General features: G+C 41.2%; 1 protein-coding gene across 6 annotated transcripts in view; it reads left to right on the top strand.

Moving 5' to 3' along the window:
• The window catches only part of myo16 (myosin XVI), a 107362-nt gene that overhangs the window by 8783 nt on the left and 72477 nt on the right, over window positions 1-26102 (top strand). For 3 of the 6 annotated variants that reach the window (XR_014869727.1, XR_014869728.1, XM_085134768.1), the window contains exons 1-2: window positions 4599-10289; window positions 16536-16805. Coding sequence is in view for 4 of the 6 variants with exons in the window: in XM_085134768.1 (XP_084990894.1) it covers window positions 10262-10289; window positions 16536-16805 (298 nt within the window). In the remaining 2 variants the exon portion in view is untranslated. Of the gene's footprint in view, window positions 1-2109; window positions 10290-16535; window positions 16806-26102 lie in introns of those variants that run through there. The other 3 variants (XM_085134766.1, XM_085134765.1, XM_085134764.1) reach the window with 2 other exon arrangements.

The following is a 26102-nucleotide window of genomic DNA, read 5'->3' as shown; positions in this document are numbered from 1 at the left end:
TATGCAGGCAACTATACCGTAGATGTGGGTCACACTGTGTTTCTATGTGTTAAAGAAGAAATGGTATAAAAATTTCAAATCACAGTTATAGTGACCAAAAGGATCGTGGTTATTAACACAGTCACGGTGTGGTTTGAATGTGTCGGATAAGTTTAATGTTTTTTATGAAACCAAAAAGTTTCCTCGGTTCAGGTCTGTGCAGTTTATTTTGTGTATTTTGTGTCATTCTGTATGACATCTGAAAGTGCGAGATGGACCCTTCAGCCCATTTATTCAAAATCTATTTTTAACAAAAGAAACAACTGAGCAACTACAGAACAAAAGAGCAAAGCAAACAAAACAAACACTTCTATAAATCAAAACATGGAAATCCATACGCTTCAAAAACATGTTTTCATAAAGAGAAAAAAGAGAATCGCATGTGTGAAAGCCACATTGGCTTTTACAGTGTTGCAGTCTGCCTTTGCCTTCATGCCAAATTCCTTTGATTTTTACAAACACAGCGAGACAGTGTTTTTTAGCCTCTTATAGAATATGAACCTTTATTGTTTTCCATTTTTTCTTTTCTTTAGCATGTGCATTAACACCATCTACGCTTTTACATAAAGTTGTTAAGACACACACTGTAGGTAAATGATGGATGTAGCTTGTGCATCAAAAAAGTCAAGGTACTGAGGATACAGCTTAAACCTTCATACTTTCTAAAGGCCAGCAGGTGGCATCTCTGCTAACTGGAAACAGAAGTCAGAATCAATCAAGATTGTGAGGATCTAAAATGTTGGGCTCAAATGAATGGGTGACATCATGGTGACTAGATGGACCTCATTTATATACAGTCTATAGGCTCACCGGATGGGAGTAGCTAGTATGGATGTTAAGGTGCTCCACTGCAGGCAGTATACAGTTGTACTGTCAGTCTCTTTTAGGTCATTTTAAAAGTTCACCTGAGTGAGTGTGAGGCTGCTGGCATTCTGGAAAGCATCACCTGAGACAGAATGCTTGCCCATGAAGGATGTCCAATCACTCGCTCTGAACACAAAACTGCCCTGTAGCAAAACAGTACCTAAGATAGTGCTTTTGTTTCAGTGTTGTGAGTAGATAATCTGAAGTCAGATCTAGGCCATCCCACTCTGTGTTACTGCATGTTTTCTTGTGTCACTCACACAGTGTCTTTAGGTTTTTTTTCAATACCTTGCTCTTAACTCTGGGTCTCTTCTTCTCTGTTTATGACTACTACAAAGAAGTAAGAGTATGGTGGTTGCTTAGCAACATGAAGAGTTGTGCCTATACTGTACCTGGGTGATATAAGCATATTTATTGTGTAGCCTGCAGTCTACAGTTCCTCGTTGGGTTTAGCTTTGGAGAGAAATCAGATTACTGGATAACTCTGACATATTGTTCGTTTATGCTGTGGGAAGCTGCAGATGACTGACTGCTGACAGTAATCCTGGAACCTACACAATGAACTTAAAATAAAATTACACCTACAAACTTGGTAATGCAGCATTAGCTTATCAGCATGGTGGTGGCATGTCTCCATAATAATATTAGTAATAATAATACGTTATTTTTGTACAAGAACCAGTGTCATCATTTAAAACATTGATTTATTAGATATATGATTCTTCTTATTGCATTAATTTTACTTGGATAGCGGCAAAAGCAGCAAAGTTGGTGGGATTTGGTTCTTTCACAGGATTCTGTGTAGTGCAGTGGAGCTGTTTGTGCAATGAAAACAATGAAAATCTCTTGATCAAATTGTAATTTTTTGTGTGTGTGTCTTTTTTGTTTATCCTTAATGACAAAAAGTGAATCAACCAGTATTTTTTCTTTATCGTCTTTACTGACAGAATTACAGTATGTAACGCTATTGTGTCGGCTGATTGGTTAACAGAGACAAATAACGAGTTTTTGTGGAGCATCATGATTGCTGCAGCATGTTTATGTAATCATACTGACATATTTACGTAGTGACTCGGACAGTTCTCTTATAAACTGTCTCACTCTGTCTCTCTCTTCGTCATATCATCTCTGTTCCACACATTTGTTTGTTCCACACAAAAGGCCTGTTCACTGCAGGAGCTTTTACAGAAGCTCCTGCAGTGAACAGGCCTTTTGTGTTCTTCTCAAGATTTACAAAGATTTGAATACTACTGTATTTAATCCATCTCAGTTGGCTACTCTAACTTGTGTGTGAATGTGTGTATTAGAAGCACAACACACAAATATAGCTGCACAGGTTTCTTCTCATTACTTTTATGGGAGACTTACAGCTTCCATTTAAGCTGTTTTGCAAGAGTAGAGTGAAATGCAAAATTTGTTAACAAACATGGAAATGGTTCAAGAAGCAACGTGATTAGATTTGCATTAAACTGGTGAAGCTTCCGGACTATAATTATGCTGTGGTTGTTAATAGTGCAATCACACTAGGGGAAACAGTGGTTGGAGAATGCAGTAAGACCCAACTTATTGAAGCTGTGAGCCGTGAACTTGCTGCCTCTGAAATGGTTGCTTCGAAGATCTGTGGATGCTCACAGTCAGGTGCAATAAAACGTCAACAAGCTATGGTATCATTGTGCTATCAGTTAGAGATGAGTTACATGCAATTTGTATGCAATACAGGCAACACAGGTCGCCTTCCACCAGCTAATCTGTGTGATCGCTCTGAGTTTGTGTATGTCGCATGTTCAGCCTCTGGGTGACCAGCTGGTCAACGCAACTACCTGTAATCGGTCACCAATACCAAAAACGTTTGATGCAATCAGGCAACCATTGATTTTCCTTATATACAAGAAGGTTGCTGTCCTATTTACAATCTATTTTCCTATTGTGACTGCAACACAATAGTATCCACGTTATTATTCCCTGTATTTCATTGGAATCACAGCTGTCTTTTTCCATCTCCTTTTTTCACATCTACACTCCTGCTGTCAGTTTAAAGTCAGTTACGTAACATTAAATTATGATATAATTATAAAAGACTTCAACTGGAGTGAACAAAAGGTGCGCTCTTTTTAGAAATGGACTCCTTTCCTTCAATCTGATCGCATCTCAAAGTGACAGCCTGTCACTTTTTCAGTAAAAGTCTGTTTTGTAAAATGTGTTTGTTTACTTAAAGTAGTCACATGATGCATGTGATGTAGCGTCGGCCAGTGCGTTAATATATATCCTGGAGGTTTGTGTGTGTAGCCCTACCCGCTCTGTATCATTGCCAAAAAACAGCTGGTCGAGCGTTGTTGTGCATGCGCAGTAGATTGTGCACAGTGTGTGTTTGTGCACATTCGCTCAGATACACAGCAGGCATCTTATGGAACATTAGTACTTGAATTTAAACAGCTGTTTGTAGCATGATAACATGAAGCTGAACGGTGATGTAGATTAGTAGATGAAGCCAACTGCGCGTGAGTCACTGTGAGTCACTGTGAGTCACTCACACAGTGTTGTGTGTAAGACACTAGTCACTCATTCAGCTGGGGCAGATTGAGAGCAGGTGAGAGTAGGATGCTGTTTCTTCACTAAGTGCTGCTTGACTTGGAGCTGTTCACATGTTTGCTTGTACTTTTCTTTTATTTGTCTGGTTATTGATTGTCTCTCACCGAAGCTTTGTGTACCCGCGTTTGTTTGTTGTGCCAGCTGCTTGGCGCTGGGAGGATAAACAAAGTCAGAGCGAGAACTGGACTCTCTTCCAGTTTTAGGGATTGTGTAGTGGGGGAGAGGAGGGAAAGGGAGGGATTTAGAGAGAGACTCATAATTACAGGCAGAAAGCGAAGCCTGCACGAGAGGAGAGAATCTAACTCATAAGTTATTAATTGTTATAGCTCTCATCTGTCTCTGCCTTTGTCGTGTACTAATTTATGGAATTTGTCTTTCAAGTCCTCCTCACTCTGACAGTTTTTCCCTCGCCTTTCTCATGTTTCTCTCTCGTTCCTTCTTTCTTCTTCTGGCCGGCAGTGATAATGAACTGTATCAGTCTTTCAGCAATCAACGGACTAGATGATGCTGAAGTGATTACTGCAGTCTTTTGTCATTTGTTGACTCTTAAACTGTGAAATTACAATCAATCCTGTTTACATGGCTGCCACTTTAGTCCAGCAAACCTATGGCTCAACGTCAAAATAAAAAATAGCTGCATGAATCTTGATCAACCACTTAATCAGAATTTTCTTTTGTCTTGATTGTCAGTTTCTTTGGACTTCATCTAACGTGAGAGAATTACACTTTCAGAGTGGGGAGCTTTTTAAGATATTTGAGGGCATATTGAGATGACTGAACTCCCAAACAGATCGTGTTTGTCTTTATAACTGCCTACATTCACGATACAACTGTAGCTGAATCATAAATTAATGGGGATGACACACGTGATTGGCAGGGAGCTCAAAAGCAGATTGCAGGTCTTGTCACACTGGTAGGTGACTGTTTCAGATCTTTGAAACAAACAAGGTATAGTAATGCTCATACGGGTTTGAGCATTACTATAAACATTTTATTTAATGGCTGTAATGCTTTGATTCATATAATCACTCAGAAAATGCCTGAATTTTGGTGTTGACAGCAAAGCAAAGCATTTTTATGTGCCTTCCTTTGAAGAAAAAAATTGTTTTTTTTTGCTTTTGTTTTTTTTTTTACAAAAAAATGTTTCCATTTTCAAAACTGTTTCATCTATGATTTTTTTCTTTCTGGCAAAAAATAAGTTGCTCTTCTATACAAAACCAGCTGATTAGTCACTACCAGGTGAAAATCAAAAGGTTTGGTCTTTTGCATCGTATACCTGTGTGTTCATAAAATACTCCAGCAAAAAAATTCAGAAAACAAGATTCAGCATAGTGTGAGCCAGCAACTGAACACAACAGGCATTATTTTGTTTGTGCTTGTTAGTTTAAAAATGAATGGGTCAAAGATGAAATTGCCTGCCATGTCTGAAGCCCATAAATCTGATTTATAAGAACATGCAATTCTGCACTTGTGACTGTTAGGTCAGTGCCTGGGAGCTGCTGAAGCTCACAGGCTCAGCATAGCTTGTTAACACCTGTCTGTTATTGAGTCACCCTGGCATAGCTGACTGGTACTGGGACTGATACCATTTTACCTTCATCTGTTCGACCTCTGTTCATCATTGTATATTCAATTTGTTTTCCACTAATGCACTGTGACAGGCCGCAATGTCCTTGAAATAATTGAGGCAACCTTTTATGTCACTGATGCATAGTAACAAACTATCAAATGAAACAAAGTGGTGCTTTAGTAAGACCAGTAACAGGATAAATGAGAGAGGATAATGCTGTTTGACCTCTTTTCTGCATTTATAGGTAGTTTCTCTGTGATCTGCAGCATTGTGCAGAGAAATGCTTAAATCTTCACCCTGTAGGCAGCAATCCACCTTAGAATTAACTAACATTGATGCTATGTTATTAACTGGTATTAAGAATATTAGATAGTCTGCCATTTAATTTAAACCTGGCTTGAGCTGCTACTGTGTAATGATCAGATTGCACAATTATTCTGTTTAGAAGGTGATTCAAAAAGATTTAACACATAATGTGTGTGGCTTAGGAAATATTAGTGTAGTTATTAGTTCAGTAATTTGTCAGTTGTATTAGTGTAGCTGTCTGTAATCTTGCCAAAAAGCAACAAAAATATTGTTTGAGGAAATTTAGCAAATTTCTCAGTGCTGTTTAATTTTCTTGTTATTAATATAGTTTAAAATATTATTTTAAAAGCGAAACATGGGCTAAAGTATTTAATGGTTTGATCATGTTTGACAGCAGTAGACATAGATCTATACCCATATGTCTCTCATTGCTTTAGTAGCAGTTCAAGAAAACCAGCATGAGTGCTGCGCCATGCAGGGGATCAATTTGTCTGAACCGTGTAAACATTCAATGAAATACTCTTGAGAAGGTAGATAGGACAGGCGTTTCACCATCTAAATGATGTAGCTGTTTGCATTGCCAATGAATATACGTTGACCTTTTTGATTACATTTGAGTGTAACTTGGTATGTACTCTGTCAACACCAATACTGATACTAATACTAATCTTACCATAAAACCTGCAGAAAAAAATGTGCATAAAAAATATGATGAAAATAACTCTGACAGCAGATTGTAAGAGTACACACAGAATGCAGAGAGAAAAATATAGAAAGCTTGGGCAGTATGTTAAAAATTGTCTACTGGCAACCATCAACAACAGATAGTTGCAGTTTTTTGATACATGTGCAGTGCCACCCACTCCCCCATGCATGCACATGCATGAATGAGCTTGCTGCAAAAAAAAAAACAAAAAACTCACATACTTGGGATTATTTTTGTATTGGACCAGACAAATGTGATAGACTGAGGCACCAGATGGTAAACCCTGGCAACATTTGGTCACTGAAGAGAAAAGTGTGAAAAATGTGTACTCCCAGATTGGCTGGCCAGAAGTTACTGGAAGTTGCTGGGTGATGCTGAGTAAAATCAGTCACAGAGAGGGTCCTGCACCAAAAACTTCTTTGTGATTGCTTTGGCCACTAGCAGAATGCTCGAGTCACCTGTAGTTTGCTGGGAAGAGGCCAACTTGTCCACAAACACTTTCTAACTGAGTAGAAGTGAAACTTGAAAAAAACGGTTACCGGAAAAAGAGCCTGTTCACTTTCAAAGGAAAAGTTGCACCTATTGAAACATGCTGGCTTTAGCAGTAAGCAGCTCTAAATTTGAAGGTAGAAATTCTCAGATTCCAGTTTGTGACACACTTTCTCAGGCTTCGCTACCTCTCTGTGGTTATTTCGTAAGTGGTTGTAGACAGATCTTCTGTTCAAACTATGGGTGACTACAGCAGTCTGTTAGCAAGCAAAGCAGTGGGGAGTATAGCAACCACTCACAACTAGTGGGGAATAATTGTTTTTCCCTAGGGACCAGTGGTTGCCAGGAGGTCACCAACCAGTCTCTAGGAACTAGATGAAGAACACCTTGAAGCTTCTGAATGAACAAACAGATGGGGTTAACAAATATCATTAAGTTAATGGGGATGCGCACCAAGTTAGCAGCTAGCTTGTCTAGTATGGATTGAGCTAGCTTCTTAGCTCAAAGATGTTTTGGACACCATACAATACCAGGTCTCTATGGGACTAGTCATTACCAATGAGAGTCTCAATCAGTGTCTCCACTGTCGTTCTCCACAACCTGAAGGAAGATTCTTGCTCCAGTATTCATCAATTGTGCTCTACAAGTTAATTATTTTTCATGCCCTCACAGCACAAGTCGGCAATGGGCTTGACCAATTGTCATGAACAATTATGACCAAACCTAATATAGAGGATTTAAAATTGAATCCCAAATGAAGAAAGTACTGTCAGTAGCACAATTACCATAAATTAAAAATGATACCAATGTAAGAAAAACAGGACAGATTAGCAAAATGATAATAACACTTTGTGCAGTGAAAAAAAATCAACAAAACAGAACAAAAAAATACGATTGCAGCTGTTAAACAGATCATTTAAAAAATACTCGAAATAGCAAATTATGTTTGGTGTACTTTTACTTGAGCACCTTGTGTCAATAGCATGATACGATATATGGGATTGTAAGTAGCTGGAACAGATTTACACAAATAAATCTATCACATGGAAATGAGAAATACTTAATTCACAGTCTCCTTTAATATATAATACCTCACACTTCACGGTGCTAAGTACCTTTGGCTTTGCCTTAATTAGGAACCTTTCCTGCACCTTGGATCCTTCACCACTGAACTCACTTGAAGAGATCACACGTAAGAACAAATGTACTCACTCTCTAGGGTGTCAAGCACAAAATTCATGGTGGTAACACAGTTGCAGCATTGACTGACACCTGAGGGTGATGATGGCAGAGTGACCGCTGTGTCAAAGTGAATGAAATTTATGATCTGTGCATCAAACGCTGCCTTAGTGAAAACCTGTCAGTGCTGCACAGAAGAAGAAGAGAGCCTCAGTCTCTACCAGAAACAGCATGTGCTACAGTGTGAGTGACTTTGAAACAATAAAGACATAGACAGATAATGCCAAGAAAACAGATTGTGGATAGTTACACAAGTGACTGCAGCCGTGCTTTCCTTTGACAGAGATTTAGATGGCTGTTATATACAATGGAGTCCTTACATCTGTTGTTTTTATCTCTTTTCTTCACTCGCTGCTTACTTGTGGCTGCAGAGAGATAGAAATGATCATTACGTGTCACCAATTTATTGTCCTGTCTCTGTTGCCACAGACTTGACTTCCCTTCTAGGGTGATGTCTCACTTTGAAACTCTGTTTTACAGTACCTCATGTTCCAGTTTTCCAGCAAGCCACCGCTTTCTGATACGGCATCTTAAGTCTCTATTACTGCAGGCGCAGATAACATGCGCCATTAATGCTTAAAGACATTTAGATGGGAATGCATGACATTCCCCTGTCAGAATGTACTGCTGTGCGATCTCCATTTCAAAAGTGATAATGGGATAGTCATTGTGTTATCCCAAAAACACTTTACTACTTGGCTTGCAAGTGCAGTAAAGATGTGAATTTGTCTGTTGTCTCTGTGTTTGTGTGCAAACACATGTAGCAGTACGATTGAATTACTCTGCATAGTGCAGTCTTTGCACACACTCAAACACAGGCACCTGATTTTACTCCGGTAGTTGTTGTAGTAGTTGCTCAAGCTGTACTTTGCATACGATGCAGCGAGCAGTTGCTTTGACCTGATTTCCTATGACAGGAATTACTCGAGTATCCAGTCTGACACACATACACACAAATCTAACTCCCAGTGTGTCTTTTCTTTTCCCCCAGTCTCTTTCAAGTTTGCTCTGTTACTCCTCACTGTTCGCCACCAACGCGGAGTGAACCTCACCTGCTTCTCACGTGCTTTAATCCCATCTCTGCTCGCTCATATTTGACAGCGATTGTGCCTCAAAATCTCACACGGGAAAATCAGCATGCTATTCAGGCTGTAGATGTGTAAGCGCCACGCCACAGATTTCTAAAACGTGTGTCGCAATCCAGATTGATTCACACACTGCACACCCTGTTAACCTCTACTACTATCATCCATTTTTTTAAGTGTGTTTCAGCTTCTCTCTGTTCTTGTTCTCGCTGTGTCTCTTCTTCCTCCTTCTTTCTCACATTCCCATCCTGCACAAATCCCTTTTTAACACAAAGCTTAGTAAATGCAAATCAGCCTTAAAGGACAAAATCATAGAAATCGCCCTACAGACACACATAGTTCATATTGCACCATGCCCTGTGGTGTGTTGCTGCATGATAGGTGCATTATAATGGCGTCTAAACGTACTGCGCTCAAGCTCCAACATTCTATAAACTATCTTTATCGGTAGTAAATTTGAGGCTAGTTTAAAACCGCTGATGAACACTTAACCTGTCACCACACCAAAAGCCGCACTGCAGCAGCTTCGCCTCTCTTTCTCTCTATGTCTTTAGCTGTCCTATCAAATTTAACACTCCCCTCTCTTTTTGCCTCTTGCTTATTTTTCTTTCTCTTGCTCCCCCTGCTGTGTCTGCAATTCTTCAGTTTAATCAAACAGCCCTCCTCACAATCTGTCTGTCTCGCTCTCTCTGCGTTATATCTATAATATAGGTTAGCTCAATGGATCCTTTCTTGCCGCCTTTTTTTTTTGGGGGGGCTGAGAAGGTAGAGGGTAGTCCAAAGAAGCGTGCATCTGTATGAGTCACTGCCTATGTGTGTGTGTGAAGAAAACCAGGAGGGGGGTGTGTAAGGAGGCGAAGAGCATTGCGTCATTGGGGGTGTGTTGAACAGGAGGTGGGCTGAGCCGGCTGCCAGTCAGTGACGCCAGTGGAGCACGTGTGTTGGCTATGGCTGGGAAGACGTTGTGCAGCGGTTATCCGGCTGTAGGCGAGAAGAGCTAGAAACAGCCGCAGCTCCGTGTTGCCGAAGGGGTGACCGAGAGAGTGCATGTCTGTGTGTGTGTGTGTGTGTGAGAGAGAGTGTGTGTGAGAAAGCGAGAGATGAACCGTATGCACGTAGATGCTGCATGAGCTGCAACCGGAGCTGCTACTGGTGGTGGTGAATAATGCAGACAGGGGAACAGAGTTTGGATAGCATGCAGTGAGCCAGATTAATAATGTATCGTGCCGGTTATGAGCTCTGCTTTAGTTAGTTTTTCTGGAACCTGTAGCTGCCTACTATCTGCCTGCCTTCCTCACTCACTGACTCCCCCGCATACCTTTCTGCCTGCCTGCCTTCCTACCTGACTGTTGGACTGTCTGACTTGCTCAGAAAATGTCTCACTACCATTTCATCAAATGTTGTAAGTAGCCATTCAGCAGTTCTATATTTATGCATGCAAGTAGACTTGTCAGCCATGGGTGTGTGTCTGTTGCATTAGCACTTACTGTATGTTCAAGCTGCCATACTGTATGAGTTCACATGCTTAAGAATTCTGGTCATTTGCTGCAGACGCAGCAGCGGTGTGGTCTAAACTTCAAATGGGTATTTGTGCCCCCCCCGTGTGTGTGTGTGTTCGTGCAGTAAGCGGGTGTGTGAGCTTGCTGCAGAGAGCTGCTGCAGATGAGTGAAGTTGACCGGTGAATGCGGCAGGTAGCAGCAAAACGAAGGAAAGAAAGATGAAGTAAAGCCACAAAGATGCAGCTCCCACGCGTGTCTGGCATATTCACATCACACTAACAGACTCGCAGAGAGAAAGTGGTTTCAAGGAGAGAAAGACAGATGGAGAGAAAACTGATGGTGGTTTAGAGGAGCACGGGAGAGAGGGAGGGGATGGCATTATTGGGAAAGGGATGGAAGGAGTGACATAAGGAATGTGGCCAAAATTTGAGTGATAGATGCAGATATTTGAGAGGCAACAGCAATGAAGACTGGAAAAAGGGAGAATATAGGAGGAAAGATAATTGAGTGCTATGATAGAGGTGATGCAGGCTGTCAAAGTCTCTCCTTCACTCTAAGACCCCACCTCACCTCTTAATCATCCACATCCCCTCTCCTACATATCCTGCATATTTATGGTGTCTGCAGCTTGCAGACACCATAAATGTGAGTTTGTGTGCATGTAACTGTGTATGTGTATGTGTGGTATTTTGCAATTTACAACCTCCTGCAATGGTGTTTGTGTTATTAGCCAAAGCCTGCTGGAGCCTGCATGGGATGCTCTACATTTAATCAATAACTGATAGCTTGGAGATGGGATGGCAGAAGAAGAAAGCTCACGCTTTCTTTCCCCGTCTCTCTCTCTCTCTCTGTATATCCACTTAATCCATATCCCAGATTCATTCAGACCCATTTCCGATTAGTCCTTTCCTGGTCTGGTGTATTTGTCCACAACCATTCATCACATAGTAGCAAGAGTCAGTGTATCTTGTTATTTTAACCACTTAGTGCAGACGTTATGTTCTAATATTTGAAAATAAATTGCAGGTTATTAAAAGGTGATGTGATGTGCACGAAATTGTATTTGGAAAGTGAAGTGCACCTTACTAGAAGCTGAACAAAAATGTTCAGTTTCTAGTGATATACTCTCCTCGTTTTTAGCCTATTTTTATACCCATCTATCTTACATGCTTTGTACACCTACAGTTCATGTGTGGGCTGTCTGCCCTAATATGTCATCTTATTTGTTGTCTGTCATGGACTGGGAGTTTATGGATTTGTGTGACTGTAACCTTGAATGTATGCTTAATAGATGATGTATTGGGGTGACAAAGAGGATACAACCAGGCTGACCAAGGAACAAGCAGTAGGAACAGTGAGGACAGAGACTGAGGCAAGAAACAGTCAGCTGATCAGAAAACGATAATCAATATTATTGGGGGGGGTATTAAAAAGTTCAAGTTATTGAACAAAATATCAGTATGATCTAGATGTGTTGTGTGTTGCTGCATTTGTTTTTATTTTACGTAAAAATGATTAATTGTTGTAATCAAGGAAATAACATGCCACTTCTTCTCCTGGGTTTGGACTGAAAAGTATTCTGAGGTGTGCGCATGTGTATGTGCAGGTGTGATGCACTACACGTGTCTGGTCTTGATGGTCTGTTTCATCTTTTTCTTCTTCTTTTTGATCTTCAACTCTGCAGTGAATGAAATAGATACGATGAAACAATACACACCAGTGTCAAATTAAAGGAAAAAACCCTTAATCCTTGAACGCCTACAGCAAGGTCATCCTCTGATATGTCGTAGGAGGTATTTTGATGACACTGTTAAGATTCACGTGTATCTTTCCTGGGTAGAGTTACTATAAATATAAGCAAGATTGCTCAAATTGATCTCTTTTAACCTATCATGAAGCATTCCTTTCCTGATGGTAGTCGTCTCTCTCAAAATTATAATGCTCCCCCTTCCGTAGGTCATGAAGGATCACTGATTGGTTTAATAAGTATAAAATTAATATGAATCACATACTGTCTTCACAGCCAATACCTCTCAGCCAAATTGAAGATCTATGTGAGACTTTAGATGAACGACCATCATGTGAGGGGATATCCTTTGGCAGAGTGATGTTTAATTCCCCACAGAAGAGATATAGAGACTCACTGAATTAATGTCATGTTGCAATTAAGCTCCTCTGTAGGCATGTGGTGACCCAACACCTTATTAAAACAATTTATGATGGCTTTTCCTTTAATTTGTCACGTGTGCATATAAGAACAGGAGAAAAATAAGGCAACAACTGTGGGACTGAGAATGCAAGACTGTGTGTATATTATTAGAAAAAGCAGTAGGTCGAGTGTGTTTCTGTGTTTCAACCGTTAGCCAAGTTCCCAAAATAAAATACAGTTGAAGCACCTGGCATGAGCAGTATAATAATGACCCCCACCCACCACTCCCGTCTGGAACTTGAATACAAAAGAACACTTTTTTTTACATGTCTGTCCAGAGCAGATGGCACTGATGTATTGTGAAGGAAGTGTGTGTGTGTGTGTGTTGGGTGGGGGCAGGTGTTTAAATGAATGTGTAGATGTATATCAAACAAACACAAACAACAAAGGCACACAGAAGCATCTTTTTGTCTGCTAGGACGTCTTTGTTTCTGCCTGATAAAAATCCGAACACACCTCGGCCCCTTCGAATGACAGCTTCTGGTATACTGTAAAAAGTAACAGCAATGTACTTACGCCTCGACAGTTAAGGACTTCTTTTATTGTTAGGTTGCTTTTCATTGTTGAAAGAAAAGCCCCAGTTCAAAGTCTCAGAAAGTTGGCTCTAGTGCCAAGATTCTCAGGTGGTAGAGCAAGTGCTGGACTGGGGAACAAATGTGCATATTATGCATATTACACTTATATGAGATAACTTGCAACACTCTCTATTGTGTAAAAACAATGGAAAACTAACATCACAGATACAAAGTAAGAAACAGACAGAAAACACCCTGGGACAGGAATAAAATAATAATGTGTGTCTGATACTGTTATTTCCTTTGACGGTAAAGTGTGACCAGTCACCGTCTGGAGCTCTGGAAAAATAAGATATTTAAGACCTGATAAAGTTGTGACAAAGAAACAGAAGGTGTTGGAAAGCATGCAGGGCTTCAAAAGTGCCCTGCTAACAGTATTTTTCACCTGCTGAAAACACTGATGTGTGCTCAGTCACCCTAAAAGAGAAGCAGACAGATGACGGAGAGAAAGAGCGCTACATCAGTGAACAGACAAAAATACTCAAAGTAAGAGAGAACTAAATCAAAAGTGGGCAAAGAAGAAAAAAGACAAGCACAATAAAAGAAGAGCAGTTTGAGAAATGTAAGGAGTGGGATATAACATGCCCAAAGAGACATAAGTTAGTGAGTCATTGTCTGTGCAAAGACTATCTTGTCTTCATGTTTTGCTTGTCCTCTGGGCTGACTATGACCTGAATTTGTCATATTATCAGTGCTGTCATGACAGTTCGGCTTCTGTTTGCACTTTAACTTACTTTGTAACAGATTATTATCCCTAAAAGTGTTAGCATCTTTTGATTTTTTATATTTCTACATGAGCTCTTTTGGTCTTCCGAGGCTCGGCCCACCTGCTGTAGAGTCCCGCTACTTTACATCACCAAAGCAGACCAGAATCGGTTTAGCAGCTGCCTTGTGATGAGATCCGTTTGGCTACGTTCCACTGAGAGGCAGATAGATTATGCACAGTCAGAAGATTTGATACACTCTGTTAGGACAGGAAAAAAAAACAGCACATAAAATATTTTGGTGTCTCGCACAACCCACCCCAGAGCTAAACAATGAGCAAATATCCTTCACAGCCAGGATGCTAAACGATTGCCTGCACACAACTGGGCAAAATGCTGACAAAAACAAAAAAGGATGCAGCTTGGTTTAAAAAAATGTTTTTAACAGCGTAAATCAGGATGCCATCATTCGCAAATTATTAAAACTGTTAACTAACTGAAAATTACCTGAGAAAATCATGTAGTCATTAAATGCCTGCAAAGGTCAGGGCAGGAAGATTGGAAAGGTCGTGTAATGAAAACAAATAAAAGAAATTAGACTAATTAGTAAAATGATTGGCTATAAAAAGAAAGAGCATCCCAGAGAGGCTGATAGTTTCAGAAGTAATGATGAGAGGCTTTTACCACTTTGTGAAAGAGCGAGTGGGAAAATTGTTCAGCAATTTCGGAATACTTTTTTAAATTTAAAACCAGCAAAGAATTTATTCTTTTATGTGCAAAGTTTAGAGCTGTACTAAACAAAATAATCACACTTACTCTGCACTAATTGTTTGGCGTATGGAGTGCAGCATATTTTCTAGAATTATTGTCCTCAGTGAATTATAAATAAGCATAAAAAGGAGCTCTTGATTTGTTTCTTATATTTTATTTTTGCTTTTGTGCCTTAAGGCAAAGCTACACAGATTTTTTTTAATGTTTTTTTCTCTTCTTTGTTAAGCACATTAAGTTTACATAATAAAATGTGCTTTATAAATAAAATTGCTATAAAAATCTGATATTTAGAGCACCCATTACTGCTTCAACACACCTGAGGACATGGATGCTTCTTATTATCTGAGACATGTTTAATAAATCAATAAATAAATAAGATCTCAGTGTGCTAACTACTTTTTTTAAAAAATGTAAGGCATTCTGGATAATAACTTTCTTCTAATTTATTCTGAACAAGTAAAATTCATAAGAGAACATCTGTGATGTTTGGAAGTGAAATGTTTTGAATTCATCCTCATTACTTTTTAAAGGGTGTGTTTGTGGTTTAATTTTCCTCTCGCTGGGGTGTTGATGATTTGTCCCAAATGATTGAGTAGCAAAGTAAGCTAAGACCAAAATACACATATTTAATGTAGGGCTTTTTTTTTGGTTCAGTATCTTGGTGAAGAAAGCTGAAGAACTCAGCTGACACTGTTTTGTTGCTGTGAGTATTTACAGTTATCACATAAAGATATCCTCCACTATGACCCAATGCTATCGCGTTACATCTCTTTAACCTCATTATGCTAGACTGAAAACAAGATCACAGGCCAGATCCGATCACTGAGCACCTGCCCATATTCATTTGTTATCCAAAAATAGAACTACATCAGCTGGTGATTCAGCATAGGACTTGCTAAGGAAACAAGCAATAAAGCAATAACAAATTCTGCTATTCCCCCTGTGATATCACTTTCCCTTCCAATGAGGGAGACAGCTTGGTCTGTGTAGCAGCTGCTACTGATAGACGCTGGAGTTTGTACAGCTGTGGCCGGATGAACGTGTCAAAAAAAAAGGAAAAAAAAAAGATTACTAGAACAAATCAAGGTGAAAATATGACAGTTCTGCTGCACACTGATGATATGTTCATACTTTTCAGCGATGAATTGTGAAAAGGTTTATACTTGACATTTTGGCCGAAAACGCACCCACACAGAGTGCTTCTTTGACATGATATGATTGAGTCAGCGTACGCTCTCTGCTAAAGCTGAACAAATGTAAACATTGCATACGTTTGACCTAGCAGTCTCTATCGAGCTGGCCAAGTACAAAGCTGTGAAGCCGTGTGGGTGATAAATCCTCGACTGCTTTTGATAAAGTGTTGTCTCCTTATCTGAGTAACACCGGCTATTTTCTGACCAAGGCTTGTTTGCATATCATCCAAAAAAATCAACAAGTCGAGCCTGAGACCACGGCCCTAATAATAAATCTGGGTATCCACGCAAATCTCTGCTTGTCAGGAACAAGACTTAAAATAAATGACATGCATAGCTGCATCTTTAGGTAAATTTGTTTCTGTTTTTAATCAGAGAGCATTCTCTTATTTACTGTGTAAACTATCATAGCAGACTTGCCCATGTGGGGCCCATGTGGGCACTTTTGTGTGGGGTGTCTGGGGCCCTCCACAGTGAGCCCACACCGGCATAAATAGGACATGTTTAGCGGGATAGTGTTTTCACTCATTCACCAGATTGTCCTCCTCACTGAAGCATGAACAGCTTGCATTCAGAACTAGAATAAAAACAAATCTTATGTAAAAAAAAAAAGACAAATGACGCAACATAATTTTTTTGAGATAAAACATTACTAATGTTATTTTGCTGTTTCTGGCTTTCTCTCTTTGAATCTAGGTTGCTTCCAGCTATGTAACGTCTTTCGCCAGAACATGGAGATAGACCAGTGTCTGCTGGAGTCTCTTCCCATTGGCCAGCGCCAGAGGCTGGTCAGGAGGATGCGCTGTGAACAAATAAGGGCGTACTATGAGAGAGAAAAGAGCCTTCAGCGCCAGCAAGGTGGAGTCAAGGTTCGAGCCCTGCCCACGCACCGCAAGAAGCACCACGTCCGCTTCAGGCCCGTCGATATTATACAGGATGCCGTCGTTCATCATAATGACAAAGAAGGTGTGTGTTCGGATTTTTCTGCGAGTGGGCGTGTCTGCTTCTGGTTAACATGAGGGTGACAAGAGGGTAGCAGAGATGGCAATACCTGATTTTGAGAGCAAAGTGTTCCCACCTAAAAAATCCCACCTACATCTGCTGTTCAGTGACACTGACAGAGAGCTAGATGACATAAGAATGTTCTTCAACAGATAAAGAAAGAACATGTGATACGGCTGTTTGATTGGCTGATAGTTAATAGTCCATCAAAGCATTTAAAAATGGTTAAAAACCTTTCTTGTGGCTTCAGAATGACTGTGATTTTACTGATGTCGGCGAAAAGCGCCGTTGTCTGCCCTCCTGTGTCTGAGAATGTTTCTTTGTTCCTGTCTGTGTGTGTGTTTATTTATCTGTTACCAGTCAAAGAAAAAGGAGCCTGCAAGCTTTCCTCAGACAATAAAAACACACTAACTTCTGATGCTGACATCATTCTGTCACAAAACAAGCCTCTTGAAATTTAAAGGGTATTCACATTTTACTCCAAAAGGCACATCTTTTTGTCCAACCTTGCCATTTTTCTTTTTGTTTATGACAGTCACTTGCCAGTCACCGACACATCTGTCTGAGCATATCTCCGTCAGTCCTTCCGGCAGACTTTGCAGGTCACTGTGTTAATCTCTGCTCCCTGGCTGCCAGTAAGATTCAGCTGGGGTCTGTGGGAGCAGCTGGTGTGCCACTGCTAAAGCCAACCTGAAAACAGGGTTCATTGGCTTGGCATGGATCGCATACTCCTCTGCCTAATCACCTAAGCCCCACCATGGTGCTCAAGTGGTACCAGGCCGCCGTTTGTCTTGCTATGTGAGGGCTTTGTGACCATTTGGTGCTCAAAACAAGAACTGGCTCCAAATGAAACAAAATAGTAGATTCATGCAGAGGCATCTGTAGATAAGGGAACACTTCATATCTTTATCTTTGAAGAAAAATACTGCCTTAAAGATTCATCAGCTGTTCTTTTTATGTTAGCCTGTCTGGTTCTTTTGGGTCAGTGCCTTTGCGTAAGGATCTGTCCAAACCACTTAGAGTTAACACTTGGAAGTTGGATCCATCAGCACTCAGTACTGTATATCCTGACAATGCCTCTTCTTTAGTATTCTTCAGTGGTGCTGGTGCTCGAAGTGATACGTTTTTCTCACTATCTCTGCTCGTGTTAGCCTTTTTTATAAAGAGTGATAGGATTTGCTTCAGGCCAGGACTGTCCCCAGAGTAATGTGGGAACATATTTGGCAGTGGCAAACTTAAACTTAGGGTTAGAAATTAGCAATAGCTATGAACTCGGTGTACCGCACATCAGTTTCATGCTCTATACTGCAACTATAGCTATGTGTATCATGCCTGGTTGATTTCCAAAAAGCTGTTGTTGGGGTTTAAACACAGTCACCATTTAAGCAGTAGATCATATACTGTATGACTGCCAAAAAAAGCCAATATTTTAATTATTTTATGCTTTCAGCATTACGATTAAGCTATCATTTCATGGATCCCTTCTAGAGTAAGCTCAAGTGATATACTTGTTAAAGATACACTTGTATCTTTAAAATGTCTGTTATCTTGAATACATTTAAATATCTCAACTTAATTTGTCAGCGCCGTCTGCTCCAGACGGTGATGATTATTGAAAAATAATTAAAGATGTTTAGGTGACTCATAGCTCTTTAAGAAACTGTGACTGAAAAGGACACAAAAAGAGAGATTAGCAAATAAGACTCAGCCTTAACTAAAAAATAAAATTTAAAAAATCGAGGCACGAGGTGCTGAAACTTTGTCTGCTGACACGACAGCCAGATAATAAGAGATGCACACACACTCTACACACACGCAGTCACAAAAGGATTTTGTTTTTCTTATCATTCGTCTTGTACAGGAAGTAAGATGAGGGAGAGAGAAGAGGGAAGGGCAAACACACTGAGAAAAGGGAACATTGGAAAATGGATGAAACTAAATAACAGCAACAAAGATGCTTTTGGAGTACAAAGGATATCGCAGGGTTAAGGTTAGATATACTACGGACACACAGCTCTAGCTGTAGATCTGAGAGTACTGCACGTCATCTTGGTTCACGGGTTTATCTGTCATATGCAAACATCTGGCTCGCTTGTGTTTTGACATTTGGTGAAAAATTCTTTTTTTTTTAAAGCAATCATCAGAATGTGGAGCTGTTGCTCTCGTAACCATGGAACCTACTACTAATATTTACCATGTCTTAACTTTCCAAAAATGCTATTTAATGACATTTTGTGCTGGTTTCTCCAACTTTGTTTATCAAATCTTGAGAGGTTTTTGGTACCTCTTTTTGATTGGTACCATTCCAAAACTCATCTTAAGACACCTGTGGACTGTATCCGCATCTTTCTTTGAAGCACTTTCTTTAAAAACCGAAATCTCATGAGCTCCAGTTTTGCACAGTGCACCCCATTCATATATCAGATCTTACATAGAAAATCACCAGTACTTTGTTGTGTTAGAACGATTTGTTGTTTTCTAATGATTATTGTTGTTTTGCATGCATGTGTATGTGTGAAGCCTGCAGCTCTGCTTTAGAACATCAATTCTTTAGACCAGTACTGTTTAATGGCTTGTCATTTAAGACATTCATAGCCTCATGATCCTTTAGTGTCTCTTGTTTCCTGTCCTTTTTAGCTGCCGCAGACCTCGGGTCAAACCTACTTTTCTCCTGCTGGCAGTAAAGATTACCTGTTTTATGCAACTGTATGCATTTACAGTCCCCTCAGTGGGGACTCCAACTCAAGTCAGAAATATTGTTATTTGGATCGGTTTCTGCACCAGTGGGCGAGCGTGTTTCCCCTGTGCCTGTGCTGCGTGTCTGTTCAGTGCGCACTATATGGAAGTGTAATTACTGTGTGAAGTGTGTCTCAATGGCCATCTTTCATTATTGATCAATGTGTATAGATCCATCCTGCAGGCACAGCACAGGGACTCATAGTGCAATCACTTCTCCACAGTGAGGAAGTCGGGAAAGTGGAGGTAATAAAAGCTTCCAGTCATGTGGAGTGTTTCGGAGCACTCCTTAGAAACATATCACACCTAAATTACTAAACACCATGTGTTTATATCAGTGAAGCAAAAGCTTCAATACAAAGTTTAAGGAATCCACTTGACACTGCCCGCGAAATACATTTTAACTCAAAGGAATTCTCTGTTATATCCATAATCATAACTATATCCATCTGTTATCATTAGATACTGTGTACCGTTTGTGCTGGACCACAGTTGAAGTCACTGTGATGTGTAGTGTAGTCTTTTGGGAAGTTTCAGACACTTAGCTGTGTTTTGTTAGCCGTCCATCTATATATAATCTCCCCTAGATGGTGAAACTTAAACCAGAGAGGAAGAAAAATAAGTAAATATGTTAGGGATGTTAGGGAACATCACTTGATATCTCCCTCAGTGCACCACACTGGGATTAAAAGGGTGTCAGACATCTGTCATGTTTTTGACAGAACAGGGCCTAGGCCCACAGAGCTGATAGAAAAAGAAGCCCTTTTTCTGCCATCCTTCATAAATGTGCTTTAATGACAACTTTTGTCATATTGCAAGGAACTTCTCTGACCTTCTAATATTAAATGTATACTTCATTTGATGAGTCATGAGTGTCCCTACAGAGGCTCATCCAGACAGGTAAAATGAGCAAAGGATGTGAATGTTATGAAGTCATTTCTTACAGTTGTGCTCGGTTTGAAGATGGAATTTAATTTAGATGTTTTTTTCTACGTTTGAGTATTTTAATTAAAATTACACAAAGGAAGAGAAGTACACATAATGACAGTTTCCCCTAAAATGGCCGGTTGTAAAAACGGATTAAAATGCATTCACATTCAATTTGCGGTCCCACTTTCCCTTTACTGTCACAAATAAGCAATTTCAATTTTTCTTTTTTTTTCTTTTTGCAGGCATGATTTTACGAGGAGAATTCCAGTGCTTCATTGTAGAAAAAAGAAAGCGAAATAAAATATGCACCAGCACCATTTGTCTGAGAGTTGTCTTTTAGAGTAATGTGTTTCTTTCACTGGAGGACGCAACTTAAACAAGGTTGCAAGTCCACATTTATGGAGGGGTTTTGTCTATTAAATACTTCAGATACTGCGAGCGTGCATTGCCCCCCTTTGGTGGCATTTATTACATGGTTACAGAAGCTGAATTACATTACATGGCCTTTTCTCGGGATAAGTAGGCAGTGGTTCCCTGTTCCATCTTACAAGACTCATTATCTATTTGAAAACTCTACACTTGTGTTTTTCCATCATGAATGAAACAAAGGAGGAATGAAAAACTCATTTCAAAAACATGGGGCAGTGAGGTGAGACGGCCCCCCGTTTGTGATCATGACTCTGTGATAAGGACCCAAGAGACAGACGCATTTATAAGAGTAAGGGATTTGAACGTAATCTCATATAGGGCTGCCAAGGAATGATAGTTTACATGAGAAGAATGTGTCTGGTTGCCATATGAAGAAAATTGGCAATGCTGATGTAAGTGGCACATTATGGAGCACACATTACAGAGATTTGATCAGATTCATAGAATGTCCCGGTGTTCTTTCCCCCAGAAAGAAGAGCTAGAGAATTGAAAAGAGAGCCATGAGAAAAGTACATCCAACCTTGCACTGTATCTGCACAACAGTCAGCATGAGGCATTGTATCTATTTCAAGCAGTTCCAGTTCAACAATATGTAAATCTAATTTTCCTGAGTGGAGAACTGCTTTTTTAACAGTGAATTGCACATACTTTGCAATTTACTGTGTAGGCAAAAGGTCCTGGAGGGCTCTATTCGGGTGCTGAACACAAGCATGAGTTAATATCTAAATGAAAGCATGGATTTTCAAGAGAGCTACTGATTAACTTCGTGTACAGTTTTATGTATTGGCTGTAGCTGTATTTATAATATCTTACTGTAGAGATGTAGCTGTGAAGTATTTTTTCCATGGAAGAAGAAGAAGGCCAATAAGATGTCACAGGTTTGGCTTTTAAGAATCTGAGTAGTTATCAAGGTCATAATCCTCTATTCATGTCCACCTGTCAATCTGTAGCTAATTTAGATTTCTCTCTCATCTTTCTCTCTCTCTCTGTCGTGCTTACTCTTTTTCTATCAGGTCCTATGTGGTTGTCATGGAAACTGCACATACGTCTTGAACAGCTGTTTTGTGGTTGTCCAGAAATGGTAGTTGACTTTAGTTTTTGCGCACTCTTCATTTCACTGCCTGATTGAAGGGTGGCACACTTACATACACCGACTCACATATAAAAATTAATAAATATATAAAGACAGTTAATGTTGTGGCTGTGCTGTGAGATAAATATATAGCTGCTGCAATTCCAGGGTTCCTTTTGCATTTTAGTTACGTGATAATGTGCCATCACCTCATAATGTAAAACAGCTTGTCGTTAGTAGCTTTAAGACAAACAGTGTAATGTATCCCTTTTGCTATTGACTTGTCAAATGGCTTTCTCCTTTTGTAGTTAAAATCCCATTGCCTAAGCTGATTATTGGGATTATAGAGTTATCGAGAACTAATTTAGTCTGTCAAGCCATGATTTAAACTATGGATTCACACTGTTTCATCTTTCTTCAATAAACTTTGTTTGTGTTAATCGTTACTTCTGTGTATGCAGGACTTTGACAGATCCTTTGCAAGGATGATTCCATAGGAACAAATGGGGGATAAAATTCAATACATTCAGGTTTTTTTGGAAGCTCATGGTATTAAATTTGACTTTCCCCTGCCTACTGTTTCTGCACTTAGTTATTGTAAAGACTTAGTGACATAAAGAGGGAATGTTGCACTAAAAAGACTCAAACTTTGGGTGACACCTACCTGAGCTGTCTAAATCAGGCTTCTGAAGTTCTGTATAAACTTTATCTGAACTTTGGATTATACCATGTTTATGCTGAGAACAAAGTCTTGGGATTTTGTTTACTATTGTCTTCCATTATTTGACGTACGTTAGACAGGGATAATTGGATGCCCCTAGTTTGACTTGACAGGAATATTGCCTACAGGAAGCAAAACTTGTTTCAGTGTTCATAAATAGATAGATAGATAGATAGATAGATAGATAGATAGATAGATAGATAGATAGATAGATAGATAGATAGATAGATAGATAGATAGATAGATAGATAGATAGATAGATAGATAGATAGATAGATAGATAGATAGATAGATAGATAGATAGATAGATAGATAGATAGATAGATAGATAGATAGATAGATACTTTATTGATCCCACAAGGGAAATTGTTGTGTTACAGCAGCATTATAAAGTATAAAGTATAAAAATAGTACAGTCTGCAATAAACATCAGTTAAGTTAAAGTGCCAAAGGCACCTGGTAAGAGCCTTATGCTATGGAGATATATACAGCAATGATCAAAAGCGAAAAAAAGTACAAATGAAGTTAGTTTAAAAAAACAGCGAAAGTAAGACATTGTAAGAAAGCAGTGCAAATTACAAGAATAAATAATAACTATTATATTAATCTAAGCTACATAAAGGTATAATACAAAATATGTTTGGGATCATAAGACACTCAAAGCATTTTTAAATGAAAGCCTTCAATATTAGTGATATTTAGCATAGCTGGCAGCTTTACTACTAATGCACACAACAGATGGACACGCGTGCAACAGTACTATTGATTCCCGATGACCATATTTTCGGACAAACATTTTTTCCCCATTTGCTACTTGATGACATTATGAACCACTTGACCCTTGACCTGTCTGCAGCTGTGGGCCATAAAATTCAGGCAGGTTGAATGAAAGCTCCTTACTAACTAACTCCATCAGTTGGGTCATTTTAAAACCCGAGTCTATCCTAACCAGGAAAATATACCAACCTTCAATATACCAACTTTTACCATTTGTGAATCACAAGATGCTTTACATTCTTAAAAACTGCCCTTCTGAGTTCACTGATGAGTTGTGATATATTGTTTAATAGACAAGAAAGCAGGAACATTATCAATTCCCCCGTAACTAATTCAGCTTTAGATGTACTTTAATTGATGTTTTACAGTCTTGTGTCTCCACAGCATATGGAGACTTGAGGAGATAATTATGCTGATTGGATCCAGCACTGGTCTGTTTATTACTCATCAACCACTTAAATGCTATTAAGCACTGCAGCCATGAGAAGAATGGAAAAACATTCTTTGTATGTCTGGCTTGCCAAGGCCAACCAAGTAATCAGTGAATATCCTCTTCTTCCATCTCACCCTTTCCCCTTTCTTATACCAACCATCAACCTTTCCTGCAGTCGTCTTTTCCTCCTTTCTGACGACTCCATGGACAACATGCTTTTCTCAATATATGTCAGGGTTCCTGGGTCGGTGACCCAGTGCTTTCCGTTTTGTTCATGTTCAGTTTATTTTGCCACTTCCTGTTTCATTTCCTGTTTGTTCCTGTGTCACCTCGTCTCGTGCCATTAGCCAGATTATGTTCAGCTGTGTACTCACCGGTCTCTCATTATCATCCTCATCAGTCTGTGTATTTAAGTCTTCTGTTTCCACTCGTGCTTTGTCGTGTCATTGATGATGTTTAGGTTATGTTGTTGTTTCCGCCAGCATTCGGTCAGCCAGCCAGCCAGTCAGTCCTCCTTCGTTCGTTCGTTCATTCAGTCAGTCGTCCAGCCAGCCATGTCCTTCCTCTGTTCTGTGTGTTCATTCCGTCATCAATAAATCACCCAGCTTCACCTACCTGCGAGTCCTGCGTTTGGGTTCCTTCTTCCTCGCCTCCACTCCACAACGCCTGACAGAATGACACGACCCGTGCCACGAAGACACGATTGGGACCCAGCGGACTCGGACCTCAACGAGCGGCAGGTGGCAGCGCTTTACCGTTGGGCAGAGTTGGTCAGGGGAAAACAGCGGCTCTTCGCGGAGCGAGAGCACGTCTTCGAGGGGACTCGCCTGGCTCTGGGTGGGCCTCGGAGACGCCGCGTTCCCCCACCTGCTGCCACACCTGCTGCCACACCTGCCTCGGAGCATTTGCCGCGGAGAGCGGACGTTTCGTGCCGCGTTTCGGCCGCTCCCTCTCTCGCCGCTCCGCTCCTCGTTCGCACACCCGCCGCCTCATTCGCCGGACCTCCACCTTCGCCACGGCACCGCGGCTACGCCTCCCACCTCGACTCAATGGAGGCTAACGCGCCAGGGGCTCAGCTGTTTACCCCGGCCGCTTCCTCTTCCCGAAGAAAGCGGCGCACACGCCGCCATAATATGGACTATTTTCAACCACTCCCGGTGGTGAGTTCCACTAACTGTTTTCCACATCCATCGTCTGATTATTCACATAAAACACACAACAGATCCACCACCGATCCATGGGGGGATTTCCTCCTGGATGATGTAGACTGGGAAGAGTTTTTCTGCTGTGCTCCCGCAAAGACTGTAAATCGTGGTGGCAGAAAAAACAGACTGAACTCTGATAAACCTGCCAGTAGCACACACCCGGTCACCATTTCCACACCCGTCACTCAGCCATTCCCCACCAGCACGGCAGCCCAGATTTGGCCTTCTTCTTCAGCCACTTCACCTCCTCAGATGTCTAGGGCCCGGCCTACACCCACACCGGTGCCAGCTCCCAGGAGGAAGGCAGCTGCGACGCAGTCTACCTCCACATCCACTCTTGTTTCCCGGGTGGGGGTGACTGGTGTCCAGCCACCTCCCGTGCCTGTCCCAGCGCCCAGGCTGAGGGCAGCCTCAACCCAGCCTGACCTCCCTGGAGGCTTGGAAGAGCTAACCGGCCCACCTACTGCTTCACCTCTTCATCCACCTTCGCCTGGTCCGGACTCGGCTTCAGCGTCAGCCTCTGCTTCGCCTGGTCCTGCGGCTGCCGCGTCGCCAGCCTCTGCTTCGCCTGGTCCTGCGGCTGCCGCGTCGCCAGCCTCTGCTTCGCCTGGTCCTGCGGCTGCCGCGTCGCCAGCCTCTGCTTCGCCTGGTCCTGCGGCTGCCGCGTCGCCAGCCTCTGCTTCGCCTGGTCCTGCGGCTGCCGCACCGTCGCCCCAGCCACGTTCTGGACGTCATCGCCGGCGCGGCCGCCCACCGGACCTGCTCGGCCGCCGCCGCCGCCGCCTTCCTCGCGGCCGCCGCCGCCGCCTTCCTCGCGGCCGCCGCCGCCGCCTTCCTCGCAGCCGCCCACCGGACCAGCTCAGCGGCCGTCGCCGCCTTCCTCGCGGCCGCCCACCGGACCAGCTCAGCGGCCGTCGCCGCCTTCCTCGCGGCCGCCCACCGGACCAGCTCAGCGGCC

This window comes from Neolamprologus multifasciatus, chromosome 16, assembly GCF_963576455.1.
Source record: "Neolamprologus multifasciatus chromosome 16, fNeoMul1.2, whole genome shotgun sequence".
NCBI classification, from domain to species: Eukaryota; Metazoa; Chordata; class Actinopteri; order Cichliformes; family Cichlidae; genus Neolamprologus; species Neolamprologus multifasciatus.
This window is presented reverse-complemented; position numbering and strand designations above follow the sequence as displayed.